The 20,016-nt window shown below is 41.5% G+C and overlaps 3 protein-coding genes across 7 annotated transcripts; 2 read left to right on the plus strand and 1 right to left on the minus strand.

Moving 5' to 3' along the window:
* ube2e1 (ubiquitin-conjugating enzyme E2E 1) lies at nt 1–9,464 on the plus strand. Of its 5 annotated transcripts, none has more exons than XM_055055843.1 (6): nt 1–64; nt 2,190–2,354; nt 2,598–2,648; nt 7,909–8,041; nt 8,686–8,833; nt 8,929–9,464. In XM_055055843.1, exons 2-6 carry the CDS (start codon nt 2,197–2,199, stop codon nt 9,024–9,026), a joined length of 588 nt encoding a protein of 195 aa, XP_054911818.1. In that variant the 5' UTR covers nt 1–64; nt 2,190–2,196; the 3' UTR covers nt 9,027–9,464. The 5 variants fall into 5 exon arrangements, with proteins under 5 accessions (XP_054911818.1, XP_054911819.1, XP_054911817.1 ...); XM_055055844.1 differs by having other exon boundaries at nt 25–63; nt 2,180–2,354; XM_055055842.1 differs by lacking the exon at nt 1–64 and adding an exon at nt 78–343.
* Nucleotides 9,458–13,947, minus strand: nkiras1 (NFKB inhibitor interacting Ras-like 1). The gene is made up of 3 exons (XM_055055848.1): nt 13,692–13,947; nt 12,835–13,076; nt 9,458–11,632 (listed from the first exon to the last, which is right to left on the minus strand). Exons 1-3 carry the CDS (start codon nt 13,783–13,785, stop codon nt 11,390–11,392), a joined length of 579 nt encoding a protein of 192 aa, XP_054911823.1. The 5' UTR covers nt 13,786–13,947; the 3' UTR covers nt 9,458–11,389.
* A 350-nt stretch (nt 13,948–14,297) lies between these two features.
* On the plus strand, nt 14,298–17,874 carry rpl15 (ribosomal protein L15). The gene is made up of 4 exons (XM_055055841.1): nt 14,298–14,357; nt 15,027–15,208; nt 15,287–15,423; nt 17,516–17,874. Exons 2-4 carry the CDS (start codon nt 15,037–15,039, stop codon nt 17,819–17,821), a joined length of 615 nt encoding a protein of 204 aa, XP_054911816.1. The 5' UTR covers nt 14,298–14,357; nt 15,027–15,036; the 3' UTR covers nt 17,822–17,874.
* Nucleotides 17,875–20,016: the final 2,142 nt, after the last annotated feature.

Genomic DNA, 20,016 nt, shown 5'->3' on the forward strand with positions numbered 1-20,016 from the left:
CGTCTTCTCATTAAAGTATTCTGACAGTGGTGCGTCCAGGCGGCGGAGGCACACACAAAGAAAGGTATCTAAAGCCATATATTAATATTGCTGGTGTTGTGAGGTGCTGGACCTTTTGACCATGTTCTGACTGTAAACATGTTCGTGTTCGTGGCGGCGGACGGTTCGGAACCGGTCCATCCTGTGGCTGGCTGCCTGCGCTCAGATCAGCTGCAAGTCGACGGCTGGAGCGTTCAAACGTATTTATTTTCCGTAGGGTTTGTTTGGTTTGTGTGTCGTAGTGAGGGTCGGAGATGTTAAAAGCTGTCTAATTGGTCCGGAACGACTTCCCGAACCACCACAGGTGAGAGTTTAAAGGCGACGTTGCTCTGTCGAGTTCTTCTTTTCTCCGCCTCGACCTGCTCCTCTCAGCAGGCAGCTGAGGGCTGATGTGCGGCCGTGTATCCCTCCGTGGTGTCGACCAGAACCACCAGGCCCAAACACCGAACCGCTCCACCGAATAGTCCCGTTTGTCGCAACCCGTCAAGGCTGAAAATACCAGCGCCGAGCTACGAGCGTTAGCTGGGGTTCGTGTGGAAGGAGAACGTGCGAGACCGGTGGGTCCAGTTGGCTGTTCCCGTCCTTTACATTCCTGGCTGTGGAAGCGGCCCAGTCAGGTTCCCAGCTGACCTCCAGCAACGATAATATAAACCGCGTGTGCAGGAGAACCAGACAGGACTCAAACCAGAGCAGCTGCTCTGCGCAGCGGAATCAGAACTGACTGGGAACTTAAAGCCCCCACAGACCTGATGGTGCATTCAATGACCAAAACCCAAATGAGCACGACTTGAAGTGTGAGTTTTCTCACCAACCTAGACCTTGAAATCTAATATGGCTGCCGAGCTTATAAATCTACCGATGGCCACAGTGATGACTTACTGTCATACACTCCGTACTGTACAACTTGTTGCTATCCACCTCATTCCTATAACCTAAGATTCTTTGCATGAATAATGTTCATCACTTCTGGCTAGCTCTCTAAGGCTGAGTGAAAAAAAGGATTTAAATGTGGGAATATCAATGTTTACCATTTAAAATCTGCAATGTGTAACTTACAAAAAACATGAGTTTGCATGTTTGTTAAAACTATCACTATGTTGTGACAGAATAATATGAGAGATAATCTGAGAAAAGATTGAGTTCCTCCCTATGGCCCTAGTGCCATCTGCAGATATACAGCGTTCAGTCAGAACAGCCAATCAGTCCGGAGGAGGGTCTTGGCGCTGTCAATCATTCTCCTGTTCACACTGCTAAATGAAAAAATGTGCTAATGACTGACAAACAACTAACTGTTCCAAGTAAACTGTTCATCTGCCATCATTGGTGACCATGCTGTGGGGAACTAGCTCTGGTGTAGCAGAGAGCGAGGAGGGTGTGAGCAACGTGTACATAAGAATGACTGACATTGCTAAGACCCGCCTACTGACTCTGATTAGTTGATTTTGTATTTCTGCAGATGACGGCACAAAGAGGAGGCAGAGGAGTTCAATCTTTTCACAGATTTTCTATCTTATATTACACCATCACAACTTTGTGACAGTTTTAAATAACATGCAAAAATCATATCGCTAATAATGTTACATGCTGCAGTTCTAAGGGCATGACACACGGAGGCGACGACACTCCCCCGGCATTCCTTTCCTGTTGGAAAAGGAATGAGGCAATAATCATCTGCCCTCCTCCAGCCAAGCAACCTGTGAAATTCGGAAGCCAACTCCCTGATTTTTGCATTCCAAAAATCAGTTCCCAGATTTTTTGAATGCAACTCCAAATTATTCATGGAAAACCTGCCTATCTGTTAATTTTTCATAAAGCAATCTGAAATATTTAAAGACAAAATAGCTTGGGAACCTAAGCTAAGTCTGTGTAATTCTACTGGACATGTTATTGGCCAGTGTTGGCAAAGCAGCCAATCTGTTTATTTTTCTAGGTTATGATTGGCCATACTCTTTGGAATGTGGCTTGTGGCCTCTTCAGTAGTACTAATACAATTACCACTGTCTGTATTAATACATATTGAGATATATTTGTTGTGTGAACTATCACAGAGTATTAACGGGGCTTCAGTCCGTTTATTCCTTTGACTTGTCAACAGATGATTTTACATGCAAACATGAAAGCTTTACTCTGTGTTCCTACTGGCCCCCAAGGCTCGGTATGTCGGATGAAGATTCCCGTGCCAGCACAAGCTCTTCCTCCTCTTCATCTTCCATTCATCATCATCAGCAGCAGCAGGAAGTAAACCCGTCAAAGAAGCGAGAGAGCAAAGTCAGCATGAGCAAGACCTCCAAGCTTCTGTCTACCAGCGCCAAAAGGTGAACCCTCTCCTTTTTGGAATGCAAAAATCAGGGAGTTGGCTTCCGAATTTCACAGGTCTCATCACAGAACAAGGTAGCGGTTTTCCTCCAGCTCTAGATGAGTCGACTTTGTACTCTGGCTCCATTAGTCTTAATTCAGAGTGACTATTTGATTAAAAGGTGTTAAATTTTATATTTTATTGGTTTTTTTTGTTTTGTTTTGTTTTTTCATTGTGTTTTTTTCATTGTTTCATTGTGCAGAATTCAAAAGGAACTGGCTGACATTACACTGGATCCTCCTCCAAACTGCAGGTGAGAGAGAGAGTATTTCAGTCTCATCTGTTTGGAGTTGGTAAACATTGTTAACAGGAATCACCTCTACCTGTGTAATATGGTGTTAAATATTAAGGGCGTGAGAAAGGAAGCTCTTATAAGCTTTTCCTTACTATTAGCTTTATGCCATAAACTGATTTTGTTAGTTTTGCAGATTTTAAGTTGTTTTGAATTGACTAAATCTATAGTATATTATTGGATCAGATATGGATTTGTGTGTTGTGACATGGTGCTGTATGAATAATGTGAATTAGGAGTGCACTGATAAACGGATCCCGATTTCCTGAATTTTGGGTGGTTAGCGATAGGTCGATGCTAACATGTGAAACTGTTGTTCTCTACCTCTGCAAACGTCTGACGACCATGAATTCATTAAAGAACCAGCATTTGATCACAAACTGCTTCAGAGGAACAGCGTGGATCTACATAGGTTCTGCATGCTCCAGCTGTTAAAGCAATGGGCCAGATTTGGTCTATCTGAACCCATTGCTTTAACACACACAACACACAGAAGGTTGTGTGTGTTAAAGCAATGGGTTCAGATAGACCAAATCTGGCCCATTGCTTTAACAGCTGTTTGACCTGTAAAAAGTCCAAACAGCTTTTTACAGGCTAGTGAGATGAGCTCTTTGCAAACTGTGACACTGTGAGGCATGGAAGCTCCACTCCTGCTGCTGCCACATATTAAATAGGAGGGATCCCAGGACTGAACCTTGCTGTACTCCATGTGACCTTTGTCTGTTCCGATGAGAAAATGTTATGTTGTGGTGAAAGATCTGCACTTTTAACCAACTGAATGGAGAAAGAGGGAAGGAGGATGGGTGACAGAACCACTATGTGAGCAGCAGCTTCTTTCATGAAGGCAGATTTGGTGTATCTGACCTGTTTATAAACAAGCCTGGTTGGTTTAGACACCTGAAAATAAAAGTAGTAAACAGTCTTTTCTACTCATGGATCTGCTCCTTTCTACGATCTGTGCATCTCCAGGTCTAGAGTTCTGGGTCATGTTCTGTTCATGCATTTTATTAACTGGTCAGATGTAATGACAGGTCTGTCGGTGAATGTCGGCTCTAAATAACTGGTGTGTGAACTTGAGGTTGTCCCTTCTAGTCCTGGAAGGTGAGCTGACGGCTTAAACACCAGCAGTTAGCTCTCAGTTAGACTCCAGGAGCTTTTAGAAGATACTTAGTGGATTTAAGTATCACTGTAACAACCCTGACTCATATCCTGGCATACAGACAGCTGAATTTACACTTAACAACTATAAATCTCCTGCACCAAGAACCTCTGAAGAAAAAGACAGAAAAACCTCTGAAAAAGACTCCGACTTTCTTCATGCAGTGTAAACAAATACAGAGTCAGATTTTAGGATTTCTCTTTTGTTTTTGATAAAAGACCAAGAGTCTTTTCTGCTGCTAGGGCTAGACTCACGTTTGTTTTTGCTGTATTTACCCAGAATACCCTCCACTGCAATCCGCTTCCTGCTTTTGAAGTGGTCTCTGGTCCACTTGGTATTCACCTTTGCATTCAAACCACATCAAAGTTCATTTCGACCAAACCCAGACCAAAGTTTGTAGATGGACTAGAGTTTACTTTTTTTTTGAACCGTCAGAGTTCAGATATACATTCACAGCTCCCCAAACCAACTGGGCTTTCTGGGCAAGGGGTGTCAAGCTCCAGCCCTCAAAAGCTGATGTCCTGCAACTTTTAGATGTGCCTCTGCTTCACCACACCTGAATAGAATAATTAGGTCATTAGCAAGGCGCTGGAGAATGTATCGACACAAGAAGGAGGTCATTAATTTCATTTCAGTGTTTTGTACCTGTGGCACATCCAGAAACTGCAGGACTTCGGCCCTTGAGGACTGGAGTTTGACACCTGGTTCTAGGCAAATGAACTGGATTACAGCGAACTGAACAGGGCTGGTGTGAACGCACAGCCCTGATACTTTTAGTTTTCCCCTATTGTTCCAATGCAGGCTCCCCTTTTTTACCATTCTCCTAACTGTCCCCCAAACGTCCTGGGATCTGCCTGAATTCAGTCTTAAACTGTGGAAAACATGAGATTACCCCTAACTCAATAAAGCCAGAATTGTTTGACATCATTGCAAAGTGCAGCAAGCCAGGAGCTGATGAGCAGGGCGGTGTGCTACAGACTGTGTTGTCGGAGCCCTCAGGTTTCTGAAAATGTTCTCTAAATACAAGGAGGAAGTGGCTGGCCCCATTACCTCAACAAACAGTTGAGCTCTGATCTGCTGCACACACACACGCATTCACACCATTTAAAAGGTGAAAGTTCCCTTCACTAGGTTGAGGTGTATGTAGTGCTGCAGCAGCGCTGCTAGTGTCTGCTGCGTGCCTGCTGCGTGCCTGTGTTATGCAGGGGGGGTAATGCGGTTCTGGGGACAGCTGCTGCAGCTGAACCAGCGCCACTGGGCCCGGCTGGCTCAGCATGTTGGCAGCTGCCTGTGGAAAGACTGAGTCAGTGCAGCAGCAGCTGCAGCTGGGTCAGACATGAGGGGAACATGTTACAGGTGTGTGGTTGGTGTGTTGAACTGATGGCTGTCGAAAACAAGAATGTGTGAGTATATTTCTAGTGGAATTCTAGTTATTCCACTTCCTTACGAATGCAATCATAGACCTGGAAACTTTTCACATCTTATGTATTTTTTGTATTTGGAGTTTGGAGAAAAAGAATAGTTGAAACTTCATTTTTCCCAATAAAAATCTGCAAAAGTGACTTCAGTGTAGCTAACATTACACTCAGCGCAGAACCAGTTTGCAGAACCAGGTTCTGCTTGGTACAGCTGGTTGGGTTCAAAGCAGGGCTGGGCATTTATCCTATCATGTGTCATTTATTGCAATAAATTTCTTACAAGATTTTGATTTAACGTTGTCACAATAAATAGCAATTCCAATTGTTACAGGCAAGTTCCACACAATATCATAATAAAACTTTTAAGTCCATATCGCCCACTTCCAGTTCAAAGTTTAACTGTTTGAGTTTTTATCAGTGTTTTTATGTCATTGTTCATCAGCAGGATGTAGCTAAGCTCTACAGCAGCAGAAAACCCCCTGAACCACATGTTGAGAACCCTAAACAGGTTTCCAGGTGATTCGCCACAAAAACACATGGAAGCAGATCATAGATCAGAATGTTCAACTACCAACATTAATAATAATGATAATCATCATCATCATCATCTAACCAGAATCTGCCAGCATGATGGGTAACTCCTCCCATCCAACATGGCTGCCAAACTGCTTTCAGTTGAATGTGTAGAAATCAGTCAAATAAAAGGCATCAGGCTCAGGCTACAGATAATGATTATTTTAGTAATCAATCGATTATTCTGACAAATATTTGCATAAAATAAATTGCTGCATTCTTAAGATATGTCATTGCCTAATCTTATACAATATTAGAAATGCATAAGATAATGCAAATAAAAAAACAAAATTCAATTCCTTTTTTAAATCAGGAAGTATTTCCTAAAATGTAATAACAGCATTTCTTTAGTGGATGATTGATCATTGGTAGTGAAGAACACATCTACAGCTATAACCTCCAAGCATCAAGATGGGAAGAACTCAGCACTTTCAGCAAGATAGAAGCTTAGAAGCTGCAGCTCAGAGGAGCTGTGTGATGAAGGCAGGGCTAGGTCCACCCAGGCATTTTGTACAGCTGAATGGTTGCCATGGAGACTTAAAGATTTCTCAAACTTGCATGAAAGAATCAAGGCAACACTCCAGGTATGTTTCTGATGAGGGAGTAACATTATAAGATGACGTAAAGCTCAATTAAAAGATATTTTAAGATATTTGTATGTTAGAAGGACTCTCCTTGTTGTGCATCCACAGAGTCAGTCATACACTGGATTTTCTTTGTTGGTGTCAGGGTAAATGGGGCTGGATGGGAATGTGTTCAGTCTGGTTTGAAACCTTTCTTCCCTCCAGCAGCTCTCAGACATTTCAATGGAAACTTTCCAGATCAATGTTTTGCGACCTGAACGCTGCAGACGTGCAAGCAGTTCCTGCCTGCAGCCCCAGTAACAAAAGCAGGTTGGAGTTGAAGAGGAGGTGGAGCACATGCGGGCAGAAATAAAATGCAACATTAACCTGGTTTATGCTGACATAGCTGCAAAACTGACCAACACTCTTACAGACTTCATGCTCTTTCTTAAAGTTACTCTGCTGACCTTCGACTGCAGTCAGCCTTTCCTTCAGGAGACAAATGCCCTTCCATCAGGCCATCTTCCTCCTAATAAGATGCCGGGTTGGAGGGGTCCAGAGCCCCAGGCTGTTTCTGACCTGTAGCCAAGGGGCGCGTGACTCAATCTGATCTGGTGCTGAAGAGATGAAGAAGCTGATTGCTGCAGTGTGTTCAGGTGTGTCCGCTCAGTGTGAGGCACTTCAGAACCAAATGTCAGTGTGTCTGGGAACACATGAGTGTATGAAGTTATGCAAAACCTCTACTAAGCTGTAAACAATGAGCTCCTGTGTGTTCATTCGCAGGTTCAGAGGTTAAACTAGGTAGAGTTGCTTCTCCTTTAAGCATTCAGTTTTTTGTGACTGAATGCACTGCATCTTAGTCTGTGCACTAAGAGGACGTGGGAGAATGTCCTGCTGATGGCAGCAATAGTGATGGTGTTTCCTTACAGCGACATGCTGCTGATCGGAGCACCTCAGATCAGACGGATGGAAATGTTAACACTAAGCTCTGATTGGGTCAAAGATTCTGTCATTATTGATTAACTTGATTTGGCTGGTTTAATTTGCTTATTTTTGAAACTGTGTAAATATTAACATAATATTTACAAAAAATGTAGTCATCTTTTTAAAATAATTTAATTTTTCTTTATCTTAAAATGGTAATATTGAAGTTGCAGTTTAAAAATTCCAACAGATTTCTTTTTCTGTAGTAAAAATTTGTCAGAAATTAGGACATCTTTTTTTTCAAAGGTTTGTGGCTCTAAACACATTTTATCTAGCCTTTAGGGAAGATTTAGGTCAGGAAATTCTAATGTCTACAGATGATGTCAGGTTCCTGCAAAAAAGCAGGAATGGCAATCTGTTCAGATATCAATCAATACTGCAGCATCCATTCTAGAAACTTTCAATAAATCCAGTGAAAGTACAGAAACATGACTTGCGTCCAGGTTCTTGGACTCTGATGGAAGGTTTGCCCTCTGACCTTGTGTGAACTGAACCCTCAGTACCGGTTGTGCGTGTGTCCACAGTGCCGGCCCTAAAGGAGACAACATCTATGAGTGGAGGTCCACCATCCTGGGCCCGCCGGGCTCCGTGTATGAGGGAGGAGTGTTCTTCCTGGACATCGCCTTCACACCAGACTACCCCTTCAAACCCCCCAAGGTTAGGATTCCACACAATAAACACAATAACTAGATCAGAATATTACTGAAAGGCCTGTTTAGTTAACAAACTTCACCAGGTGAAACATATAGAGCACAAATTGATTTTTTTAGTTATGAAAATTAGCCCTGATAGTTAGTGAAAACATAAAATTTAAAATTAGAAGATTACATCACACTAATTTTAAAAACTATTTTTAAAACCGGAAACATGAATGGAGGCCTGTCATGTTGACATATTTTGCTGGATGATAAATTCTCAAATAAAAAAAATAAAAACTTTTACGTTTTTTTTTTTTTTTTTTGGGCTGAATAATTTTTTTTCTATTTACATTGCCCCTAATATGCCATAATAGGTAGAAGTATTTCATAGAGCCCATAAGCTGCATTTATTTTAGATGTGTAATGTTTGGGTTTTCCTCCAGAGGGTACACTTCATCCTGCTTAGAAAAAACAACTTTCCAAGTGTGAAATTGTGGCAATTACCTTGTTATGAAAATGTCATGACTTGGTCATGACAGTCCAGTCTGTCAGACCAGACTGGTTTGGACTCTGATCTGGTTCTGAGGTGGAACAGAACCAAACAGGTGGTTTGTTTCTGTGGGGTTTCACAGTTTCTCACGGGGGCATTGTGCATGTCATCAGGTGACGTTCCGCACCAGGATCTACCACTGCAACATCAACAGCCAGGGGGTGATCTGCCTGGACATCCTGAAGGACAACTGGAGTCCTGCTCTCACCATCTCCAAGGTCCTGCTGTCCATCTGCTCCCTGCTTACTGACTGCAACCCTGGTGAGCGATCTGCAGCATTCAACACTTTCTCTGATGACATTCAGTGGTTCCCCCCACTCCTGGTCCACACTGATGTTGTGCTTTTGTTTTGACAGCGGACCCCCTGGTGGGAAGCATTGCCACACAGTACACCACAAACAGACCAGAACATGACAGGATAGCCAAACAGTGGACCAAACGCTACGCCACATAATCAGCAGAGCGGTCGCTGCTGGAAGAACTGGAGGGTGGGACAACTTGGGGGGCGGGGGGGTTGATTTGTAGCAAAGGGGTGTGTGTGTGTGTGTGTGTGTGTGTGTGTGTGTGTGTGTGTGTGTGTGTGTGTGTGTGTGTGTGTGCTTGGAGCAGGGGAATTTTTACCTTGCAGCTGAAGTCTTAACTTGTTTATTGTATTTTAAATTATCTGCAGCCCAACTGTAACCCCATGTTATAGCCAGAGCTCCAGGATGGCTGCTTCCTGGAGTCGCCATGACTACCAGTCAGATGTTTGGTGTTTGCTTCTCCTCCAGAACGTGAAGTTGATTCCCTCACATAGACATGTTTAGGTGTGGATGGATGATGGTTGTTATTTGTGTTTGGACTGTTTTGTTTCTCCCTTTGAAAGAATTAAACAAAACCAAGAAGTCCAGTATGATCGTCTCTTTATTGTGATTCAGTTACAGATAGCATCATTAGTTCACTCTGTGCTCTAGCAGCACGTTCAATGCTAAAACGGCTCATTCACCCTGACGCCATCCTCACATCAGGGAATGTGGCTCATTAAAGTGACAAATATAAATTAGTTAAAAAATAAATATTTAATCTAAACACTGATTATTTCTACATTGAAGTCTAACAGAAGTAAGCAGCCCAGTCAAACACACACACATACACAGAAACCATTCATAGAGTAAAGGGAGTAGCAGAAAGGTTATTGCTGCCAGGCTGTGATTGGTGGACATGAACTGCACTGAGAGCTGAGTCCTACCAGAGGACCAGGAGGAATGCTGCTCATTTACTCAATCTAAATCAGATTCTTTCTTCCACTGATGAGTCTGGTTAACTCCTAGTCTTCCCATGAAACATGTCTGAATAACAGGGCTCTTGTAGGGACTGGTTCTCTGTATCAAAGTTATAAAATCTGCCCTCAAACTGTCCCTGAAGTCCCAGAACCATCTTTTTTTCTCCTTCATTTCCATTATTTAAGAGAATAATAGAGCAGAGCAGGTCTGTCTCATCCCACATGTGGCTGCAGGTACCTGACTAGTTAGCTAACAGTGGCTATCTAAAAAGAAACACACAAGTTTGTTTGCAAATAGCAGTCATCCTAATCCTCTGTCATAGACAGAGGATTAGAACCAGGCTAAGAAAAATAAATATGTTTACAAAAATAAAGTTGTAATATTCCAAGAAAAAAGTTGTACATAAGTGAAGTCTAAATAATGCAAGAATAAAGTATGACAAAAAAGTCACGTGAATAAAGTCAAAGATATTTAAAAAATCTAAAACGAGAATAAAGCAATATTCAGAGACTATTGTAATTTTATGAGAACGTGAATACAAAAAATAAATTAAAGAATGTTACACTTGTGAAGTTATACTTCGGTCTCCATTCTCCATCATCTTTGAACACATCAGCATTCAAATATCAGTAGCAGGACTTATATAAACTATTTCGAAGAAAATCCTCACAGAGTAGACAAGTTGCTTGCATGAGGTCTTGATCATTTTATCAAAGTTTTTGTTAAAACAACCTTTTCTAGTTATTTTACCACTTTCTTCTGGAAATATTCCATCATAAAATGACTTTACTCTTGTAATTTAAAAAAAAACAACCAATTTCTTAGTCTGGTACTAATACTCTGTTGTACGTGTTCCTCTTGTGGAGGTAACATTGAGACCTAAACTGACTGTTAGCCTATAGAAACAATACTAACCTGCTGAATGAACACTGATAATTACCAGCTGCTTTAAATTTATCTTGCAATCAAATTAATGAAACTCAAGCCAACATCACTATCAGTGCAGTCCAGGTTTAAAAACGGCTACATTTTGCTTTTAAGAGATTTAAATGTCATCACACCAGCCCAGGCTGAACTGGGATTGGCCTCCAGTTGTGTCTCGCCTGGTTCAGCAATATTCTGATCAAAACCTTTAAAACACGCTGCCATGCAAGCAGCCACTCACAGTCTCTCAGTCCAGCCATTTCCACGGTTACCAGCTCTACTGATAGCAGAAACTGTGGATTATCCAGCAGGGGGCAGCAGAGTCCCTTTTAGGGATTTGGATGCTCAAAGTTCAAACTGGATCAGTCCTCAGCCTCATACCATCAACAGAAGGAGGAAACTAATTAGCTGCAGACATGAATATTAATCAGAAATCTACTCACTAATATCAGTTAACATATTGCACTATGATTTCTATTACAGCAACATCAGTAGGACAGGAAGCTGCTCCACTTGACCAACCACATGCTGCCATGTTTAAAAATCAAAGAATCAAGTCTGTATGTAAGATGGTTAACACTGCAGAGGAGTGTAAAGTGGTTGAGTTGGGGGTCCAGGTGGGCAGAGCCCCTCAGATGTCATTGGAGGCTGTGCCTTTGCTTTTGCGTCCAGGCAGAGGGAAGGCCGACTTGCTTTGTGGCTGCGTCAGCCGGCTGGTCAGCTGGATGAAGGGTTCAATGAGCGAGCCGCGCTCCATCACGCTCACCTCCCACAGCTTCACCTTCTCCCCCCGCGCCCACTGCTGCGCCGCCTCCTGCTCCACCTGACGGAGCTCGGTCAGGTCGCTTTTGTTCCCCAGGACTATGATGGTCACCTAGCAACACAACACATGTTTAGTAAGCTAATGTGGAACACTGCTCACAGAAAGCTCAGCAACCTAGCAAATAGGACATGTAACTCTCAGACCAGGTGTTAGCACATGTGTGATGTTCCTCTGGCTTCAAGAGCACAAGGCAGGACCCTCTGTGGTTCTATGGCAGGCCATTTCACCATTTAGTCAGAGTGTAACCACAGATAATGCAAATACACATTTTGTCTGATCAAAATATAATTCGATGAAAGACGCAGTTATGTAAAATCAACTTTTTTAACCTTTACATCATGTTATAATTTTATTCACTCATCAAAAACACACCTGGTGTGTTGCCTTGATTCTTTCATATGTTCCCTGTAAGAAACACCTGGGTGGACCTTGCCCCGCCTTTGAAGCGCAGCTCCTCCTTAGAACAGCAGTTTTCAAACTTCTGCCTCACAAAGCAGCTCTCCTCACCACTCCACTGGGATGAAGAGTATGTGTTAGCAGCAACAGATAAAATCTTGCCAGATTCCCTGGTTTAGGTCTGAACTTAAAGTAGGCCATTCTAACAAATAAATATGCTTTAATCTAAATCAGAGGTGTCAACACATAGTCCTTAAGGGCTGATGTCCTGCAACTTTTAGATGTGCCTCTGCTGCACCACACCTGAATAGAGAAATCAGGTCATTAGCAAGGCTCTGGATAACTTATCTACACAAGGAGGAGGTAAATTAAGCCATTTCATTCATTTGTTTTGTACCTGTGGCACATTGAAAAACTGCAGGACAGTGACCCTCAAGGACTGGAGTTTGACACCCCTGATCTAAATGATTCCATTGTGCCTGTTTTTAGCTCCATCCATCTTTCTGATAATTCTAAGCAGCTTCCCTTTCCCTGTAGAAGAACAGCATCCCCAAGGCATGATGCTGTCACTCCCATTCAGATGGTGTATTCTGAGTAATGTGCAGTTTTATGGCTTTCCTCTTGCTGGCGTACGCAACGAATGAGCAATAGCTTTCTGCAGCTCATCCTCTCTCTGGTCAGATTATGGATTCATCAAAACTCTGGGAAATGTTCAAAACTTGAGATGTAGTTGTAGAACCTAACCCTGTTTTAAATTCCTACACATTTTTCTCTCTGACCTGTTGACTGTGGTTTGACCCTGTATCAGAAGTATTTTTGAGGTGAAGTGAGGTGCAAGCGCAGTGAATAAGCGTCACCTCCTTCTTGTCTCTGGACTTGTCAATTTCCTTCTTCAGGAAGTCAATTTTCTTGAAGGACTCCAGGCTGTCGACACTGTAAACCAGCACAAAGCCGTCGGCCACAGAGTAGTAGTGCTTCGGGAGGTCTTGAGTATCTTGAAGTCCTTTGGTGTCGTAAAGCCTCAGCTGCTCCTTCACACCTCGATCGGTCTCGACTGAAGCCACATACACGTCCTCCTGCGTCTCACTGGACTCAGAGCCTGGACACCAACAGGAAGACACAGCCAGTCTTTCAGCAGCAATAACAAACACTGTCCCACAGCAATACTGTCACATTCGGGCATATCAGGGCCACTGCAGATAAAAATAGTAAATTAAAAAAAATAATTTTTAAAAAATTACATATATATTTTTTTCTTAAGTCGCTGAAATTTTCTTGAAAGAAAACCCCCGTAAATTAAACGGCAAAAAACTCAGAAAATTTCCAGAAGAAAAAAACATGAAAACATCGGAGTTAAAAAAAATCATAATGTTCAATTTTTCAAAACAGACATTTTCACGTTTTATAGATAATTTTTAAGATTATTCTCTAAATTTCCGTATTTTTGGCGGAAATGTACTCTTTTTAAAAATAAATCACAAAGGTCCTAACACGCCGTCACAGTTGCCCACCAGCTACATCGCACCTGAATTTCTGCAGAATATTTCCATTTTATTCAGTATGACATTTTTAACCTGTACAAACAGACTGTTCTCAGTTAAAATGTCAGTTACTTTATTCTCAAGAAGGTTAGTGAAGTTATTTCATGTAAATAAAGGACCAGTCGCTTTAATTACGGCAGTGTTTGTTGCCTGGGAGTCAGACTCCTGCTTACCCACAGAGTGGTTTCCATACAACAGCTGCTCCAGAATGGCTGTTTTCCCAACCGCTGCCTGGCCACACACCACCACTTTACAACCTTTTCCCATTTCGAGCCGGGGTTGAGAAAAGATAAATCGGGTCCTTACTGACGGTCACGGCTGGTTGGCATGTTCCTCTACTATTCACACAAGAAAAACTTCCTTTTAAAGAGGCATAAAAGCTCCCATCGAGCAGCAGGTATTCTGTTTCCAGCTAGCAACTTAGCATTAACGTCTCGTGCTGCGTGATATAAACACACAAATAAAAGCCGAGCTGCGAATAAACCTTTTGTCCAGGATATCTACATGAAAAAGAAATTTGTCAGGGTGAACGAACCCGGAAACTGTCTGTAAAAGTACAATAAAAAGCCGGTGTATCCATTCTGTAGCTAAATTGGCTGTTTGCTCACAGCGCATGCGCGTACTTTGTAGATATTTTTGCCCGTACATCATGAAGACGTAATTTGATTTTTATCAAACGAAACAGTAAAAGTAGTTCATAAACAAAGAAAATAATTAAAAAATATACAAAAATTGAATAAGTGAAAAAATACATTTCCCATGAGCACCGGAAAGGAAACGTACTGCCTTAAGGCATGCTGGGTAAAATCCCTCTCTCTTTCCGGCTGGTACGCCATCAAGTAAGCTAGATATCACATACTTCTGAAGCAAACTCAATCCACGAAAATCATTGTTTATACAGATTCATCTGCTAATCCAACTTAGGGGATAGATTCGGATGTTCGTTATCGTCTTTACATCTCGGCTATTTTGTGATGAATCTTGTGAATTCTGTTATTAAAGTCTTAGTTTAGGTGGACGTGCATACTGGTAGCCATTATCATTCTTGCTGCTGAAGCGATAGCGGCATGTTTTATTTAAATACAGAGCATTTGGGTTGTACTCTGACTTAATTGTCTTTTATCGGTCACAGTTTGTGCCGTAGTATCCTAAATATTAATATCGAGACAGGTTGTGGTGCGAAGCTAAGCGGCTAACACTGCGGTTTTATTTGTAACATGTAGTTGAACGTGGATAAGTTATCCTTTGGCTATAGAGCACATTGATTCTATGATTGATGTTTGTTAGGTACTTCATTATATTTGATATGTCTGTATGTCTTTGTGCGTTAAGGTGTGTGTAAAAAGAATGAGCCATGTTGTGAAGAATCTGACATCAGACTGTATAAAAGCCATGTGTATTCCCAGGCTTCAGATTACAGCCTGTCTGATTCCTTTGTGCTCATTAAACTGCCATGTGGAACAACAAAGCGCTGAGTTGACATTCTCTGAAACATTTCTTTCCTTCAGGTAAATCAACATGGGAGCCTATAGGTATATGCAGGAGCTGTGGCGCAAGAAGCAGTCTGATGTGATGCGCTTCCTGCTCCGTGTTCGCTGCTGGCAGTACCGTCAGCTGTCCAACCTCCATCGGGCCCCCAGACCCACCAGGCCTGACAAGGCTCGCAGGCTGGGCTACAAAGCCAAGCAGGGTGAGTACTTACCCCATGGACTTGCTGTTGACTTCTCATCATTGGTGCTAGCTTTAACTACGCTCTGTTTTCATTCAGGCTATGTCATTTACCGCATCAGAGTTCGCCGTGGTGGCCGCAAACGCCCCGTCCCTAAGGGAGCGACCTACGGCAAGCCGGTGCATCATGGTGTGAACCAGCTCAAATTCGCCCGCAGTTTGCAGTCAACTGCTGAGGTATGAGAACAAGCTGCATTTCACCAACCTGGTCCCAACTGTCAGGCCTGCGTCGTGTTGCAACAACACACTGACATGGAATAGATGTCTAGTTCTGTAATTTTGATAAAACAAAGTTTAGAGCTCAGATTTAACCAGAGGAGGCCCAAGAGAAAAACAGAGCTCTTATTCATTACAACTACTCCAGGCTCAACACTTTATAGCTGTTTGACCTTTAACCCTGAAAGACCCACACAAAAAATATATTTCAGCCAGCTAGGTGGTTTTTATGGTGGGCCATGTACAACACATGACCTAACCATTGAAACAAACTACAGAATGGAACTTGTTCAATTTATCCAACGATGGGAAGTTGAGACATAACTGATCGTTTAAACTGCCTTAGAGAAACACGTTAAATCTGCTGGGTTTTTTAACAGTTCAATACATAACAATGAAGATATTGGTTAGAAAAGATGACTGAAGTAGATGTCTAGCTTTAAAACATGACTGGATGTCCTGCTCACTTCAACCTGGAACATCTCCAGTTTGTTTGTGTAGCTGAAGTTTTTAACGACAAAAAGAATTCACCATATCCATTTGATCCAAATTCACAGGTTAGTTATTAATATACAAATCCCAATAATAGAGCGGCAGTGTGTCTTTGCATATTTAGCGTTGTCGCAGTATCATTCCATGCACCATGCATGTGGCACTGCCTCTGTTGCTCTACATCTTACATGTATTCACATCTGTTTGAAGCTTTTTTAATGTAATGACATTTTAGAAAGTATATATGTGGTAAGGACATTAGACTATTAAAACTCCATGAACCAATAAGATGAACAATAAGTCACATTTAAATGACTTCAGACGAATCAAATTACTTAAACGGTAAAACCAGATCCATGCTACTTTCTAATTCTACTATAAAACCTTATTGCTGAAGTGCAAAAAATATTTTTTAGCAGAATGATTTTATTTGTGTGGTCACAGGTAGGCAACAGCAATAATCTTATTTATAATGCTTCTTTATCTAAAACTGAAATTTCAAAGGTCACATTCACATGCCAATGATGACTAGCTACTGTATAGTAGCTATAGCTGCCCTGCAGGCTGACAGAAGGAGCCTGGGAATCAAATCAACGACCCACAGATTGTTTTCCTAATTTCATGCAGATCTCCCTGAATGATTTCACATGTTGGTTTCATAATTGAAACCAACATGTGAGCCTATCACAATGTTGTGATAAGTGACAATAAGAACTATTTGATACTAGTTCTTATCAGTTTCTTTGATTTTATCAAACACACACACACACACACTTGCTGATAAACGTTCCCATCTATAATCTGCTTCGGACACCAGTAAGATGACATCTGATTTGTGTCACTAAAACTGTACAGTAACTGCATGTATTACATTTTCAAATCTATTTTTATTTATTGATACTTTACTGAACAATTGGAAAAAACAGTAAAACTGACATTTTTGTTGTTCACGTGACAGAATTAAGTCAGTTCTAATTATAAATTCACAATAATAGATAAACGATGTGACATATCAACCGCTACTCAGGAAAGAAATTTAGGTTAAGATGAGCCACATCTCTAAAACTGCAAAATATCAGCTTTTATTTTTATTTATTTTTAATCTGATGCAGTTAGATATGTAATGAGCTGTAAGCACTTATTCCTAATACAGTGGCACAAACAGCAGCACAACTGTCATGATTCTTGTAGAACTTCACTCTGGTGTAAATATTTCTTTCCTGCTGGAAGAAGCAGTGTTTGATTCTGTGACATGTTGGAACCAAAACTCTTTGAGTTTTCTAAGCTTTGCAGTTTGTTGACAGTATTGGATGATTGTCAGGTTGACTGTTACTGACTTGAGTCCATCCAGCTCAGAACTGCCCTCAGTATGTTGTTCTCTGGAATCTCAAAAGCATCATTTCATCCTTTCTTTTAATATAAAGATGGCAGTAGCTGACTGTCATTTATCATCTGCAAAGCAGGAACATGGCATGGTCTGGGCTTTAACTATACTCTTTCTATATCTAAGTTTTCTGTGTTGGTAACTGTTTTTTGGACGGGTGTGTGGTTGTCCCCTCAGGAACGCGCTGGTCGTCACTGTGGAGCGCTGCGAGTTCTCAACTCCTACTGGGTGGGTGAGGACTCCACCTACAAGTTCTTCGAAGTGATTCTGATCGATCCCTTCCACAAGGCCGTCAGACGCAACCCAGACACCCAGTGGATCACAAAGGCCGTGCACAAGCACAGGGAGATGCGCGGCCTGACCTCTGCAGGAAAGAAGAGCCGCGGCCTGGGCAAGGGCCATAAGTTCCACCTGACCATCGGAGGCTCCCGCCGTGCCGCCTGGAAGAGGCGCAACACCCTGCAGCTGCACCGCTACCGCTAAGCCGTGTCACGTCTGTACATTAACCCGAATAAAAACAGTCCTTTTTATGGTCACTACTGTCGTCTTTGACTTCTTAACTCTGAAACATTCAGCATGGTTAGTGGGTGGGAGGAATAACAGGATGAAATAAGACAAAAAGATAATTTGTGAAAATGCTGAGGTCTATGTGTAAATTATTAGTAAAATGAATGGAACTAATTTTAATCTAATAAAGCATTATTTGTAACTGTTTAGTGGCATCCTAAAATATGCCAAGACTCACCAAGTTTTAATGGGGCGCCACTGCAGGCAGAAAGTTTTTACACTGGATATCTACCACATATCATTTTACATGTATAAATGTAACGTGTGTGAAAATTCTACATATTTCCAGTAGTAAATGTATAGAAAGTCAAATTTAAATGCACATGAATTTTAGCCACTGGTTGCTTGGCTAGATGATTTTCTTTATATTGTCACAGCAAAGTGACATGAGGTGTTCATATGAACCATTAGATGTACCTGCATGCTAACAGGTTGTTCAGGAGTGGTGGCGGTAAACATGGAGTTGGTTTGAAACTGAGCTTTGGTCAGAAGGATGCGAGAAAAATTGAATTTAACACCAAAACAGTTGAGGGAGTCTGGAGGATCAGTAATGCTGTGGGACTGCTGCCATTCCCAATTTATGGATAATTTTCAGCTCTGATACCTGGAAGTTGCTGTATAATAAAAAGGTTATTTGTCCTTATTCTTCAGAGAACTTTTATCTCATGAGGAACAGCTGAGGTTATGAAGCTTACATTAACATACTTTCATCTCCCTGTAAATTCTCTGTTACCATTTCCTGTCTTATTTCCAGCACAAACTACCCTCAAAAGGAGGACACTTTAACAGCACCTTCTGTTCAATGCTAGGAGTGTGCCAGAAAATGATTGGAGTTCTGTAAACCCTCCCAACCTGCAGAGACATCTGGTTCCACAACTTCCCACCAAACATTCCCCTTTATCTCTATTTTCCTTTCCTTATTTTTTCTATTCTCACATCTGTTACTGCTGATGGCAGGAACAGCCGACTAAGCTTTGAAATTAATTCATATCTGAAATTCTTTTGAATATTTACCCTCAGTTCTCATCCAAATTTCAAACCAAGTGTGAAGTGCTTTGGAGTCCTCTGGAGTACAGTACAAGCACAGAACACAGAACACCATCAATGCTGCTGAATGTGAACAAATAATAGTGTTTAAAATAACCTTTAACCTGAGTATTCTGCTACTGAGAGAAAATATGCCTCACCTTTGTCAGACAATGTGGCAACAACTTTTAAATAATCTGCTCTTTAAATGAAAATTACAAAGTTCTCAATACCACAAAAGATAAAAACATTGATCATAAATTAATATTCTGTTTCACGGTGTTACAAGGACAAGGAGGACCTGCAGTGGAGTAGCTCAGAAGACCAAGCTTAAATTAAATTAAGAATGTGTTCAGATGCTCACCTTCAAATCTGCCGTTTAGTGAAGAAGAATGAGCAACAAGATCTGCAGAAATGCAAAGCCGCTCGAAGAACAGTCCTGCAGCTGGATCAGCACTGAAAGTTGATTCTACAAAGTATTGACTGACCGGGTCCACATCACATTGTTTTAGAACTTTATTATTTTTTTAAAAGAATAATAATAATAAAAACAGGCATGGTATCACTTTCTTTTACTTAAATATTATGCACTACTTCATGATGATCTGTGACACATCATTTCTAAAATAAAATTTTATTTAAACGCCAGAAAATACATGCATGTTTGTTATAGCATGACAAAATTTGAAGGAGTTGGTAGATCCCAGTGCTATTCGTGTGTATGTGTAAGCGGTTGTGTGCGTGCGCGCGTGTGTGTTCCCCCGCAATTCCATGGATTTCCTCTCTTGCAGATCCCATTCCAGAGGGGACCTTTCCAACTATTTTTATTTTAACTACAAATAATGTTTTAGGTTATGATGACAAGACATTCCATGTCACTGCTAGAACAGCTCAGCATTGAAGCCGACAGACGGAATGGCTGGGAATAAAGACTGATGGGATGAGAATAGTGGAAACTCCCTCCTCATTGTCTGCCCTTTTCTGGGCCCTCCTGGGCCACTCTGACTGCTAAATCGTTCTGTCTACAAGCCCAAGCCGTTGAACTTGAACTGATTACTCCTTCCAGATTTTACTGTAGTTTTTCG

This window comes from Poeciliopsis prolifica, unplaced genomic scaffold (genome assembly GCF_027474105.1).
Source record: "Poeciliopsis prolifica strain line A6 unplaced genomic scaffold, Auburn_PproV2 SCAFFOLD043, whole genome shotgun sequence".
Taxonomy (NCBI): domain Eukaryota; kingdom Metazoa; phylum Chordata; class Actinopteri; order Cyprinodontiformes; family Poeciliidae; genus Poeciliopsis; species Poeciliopsis prolifica.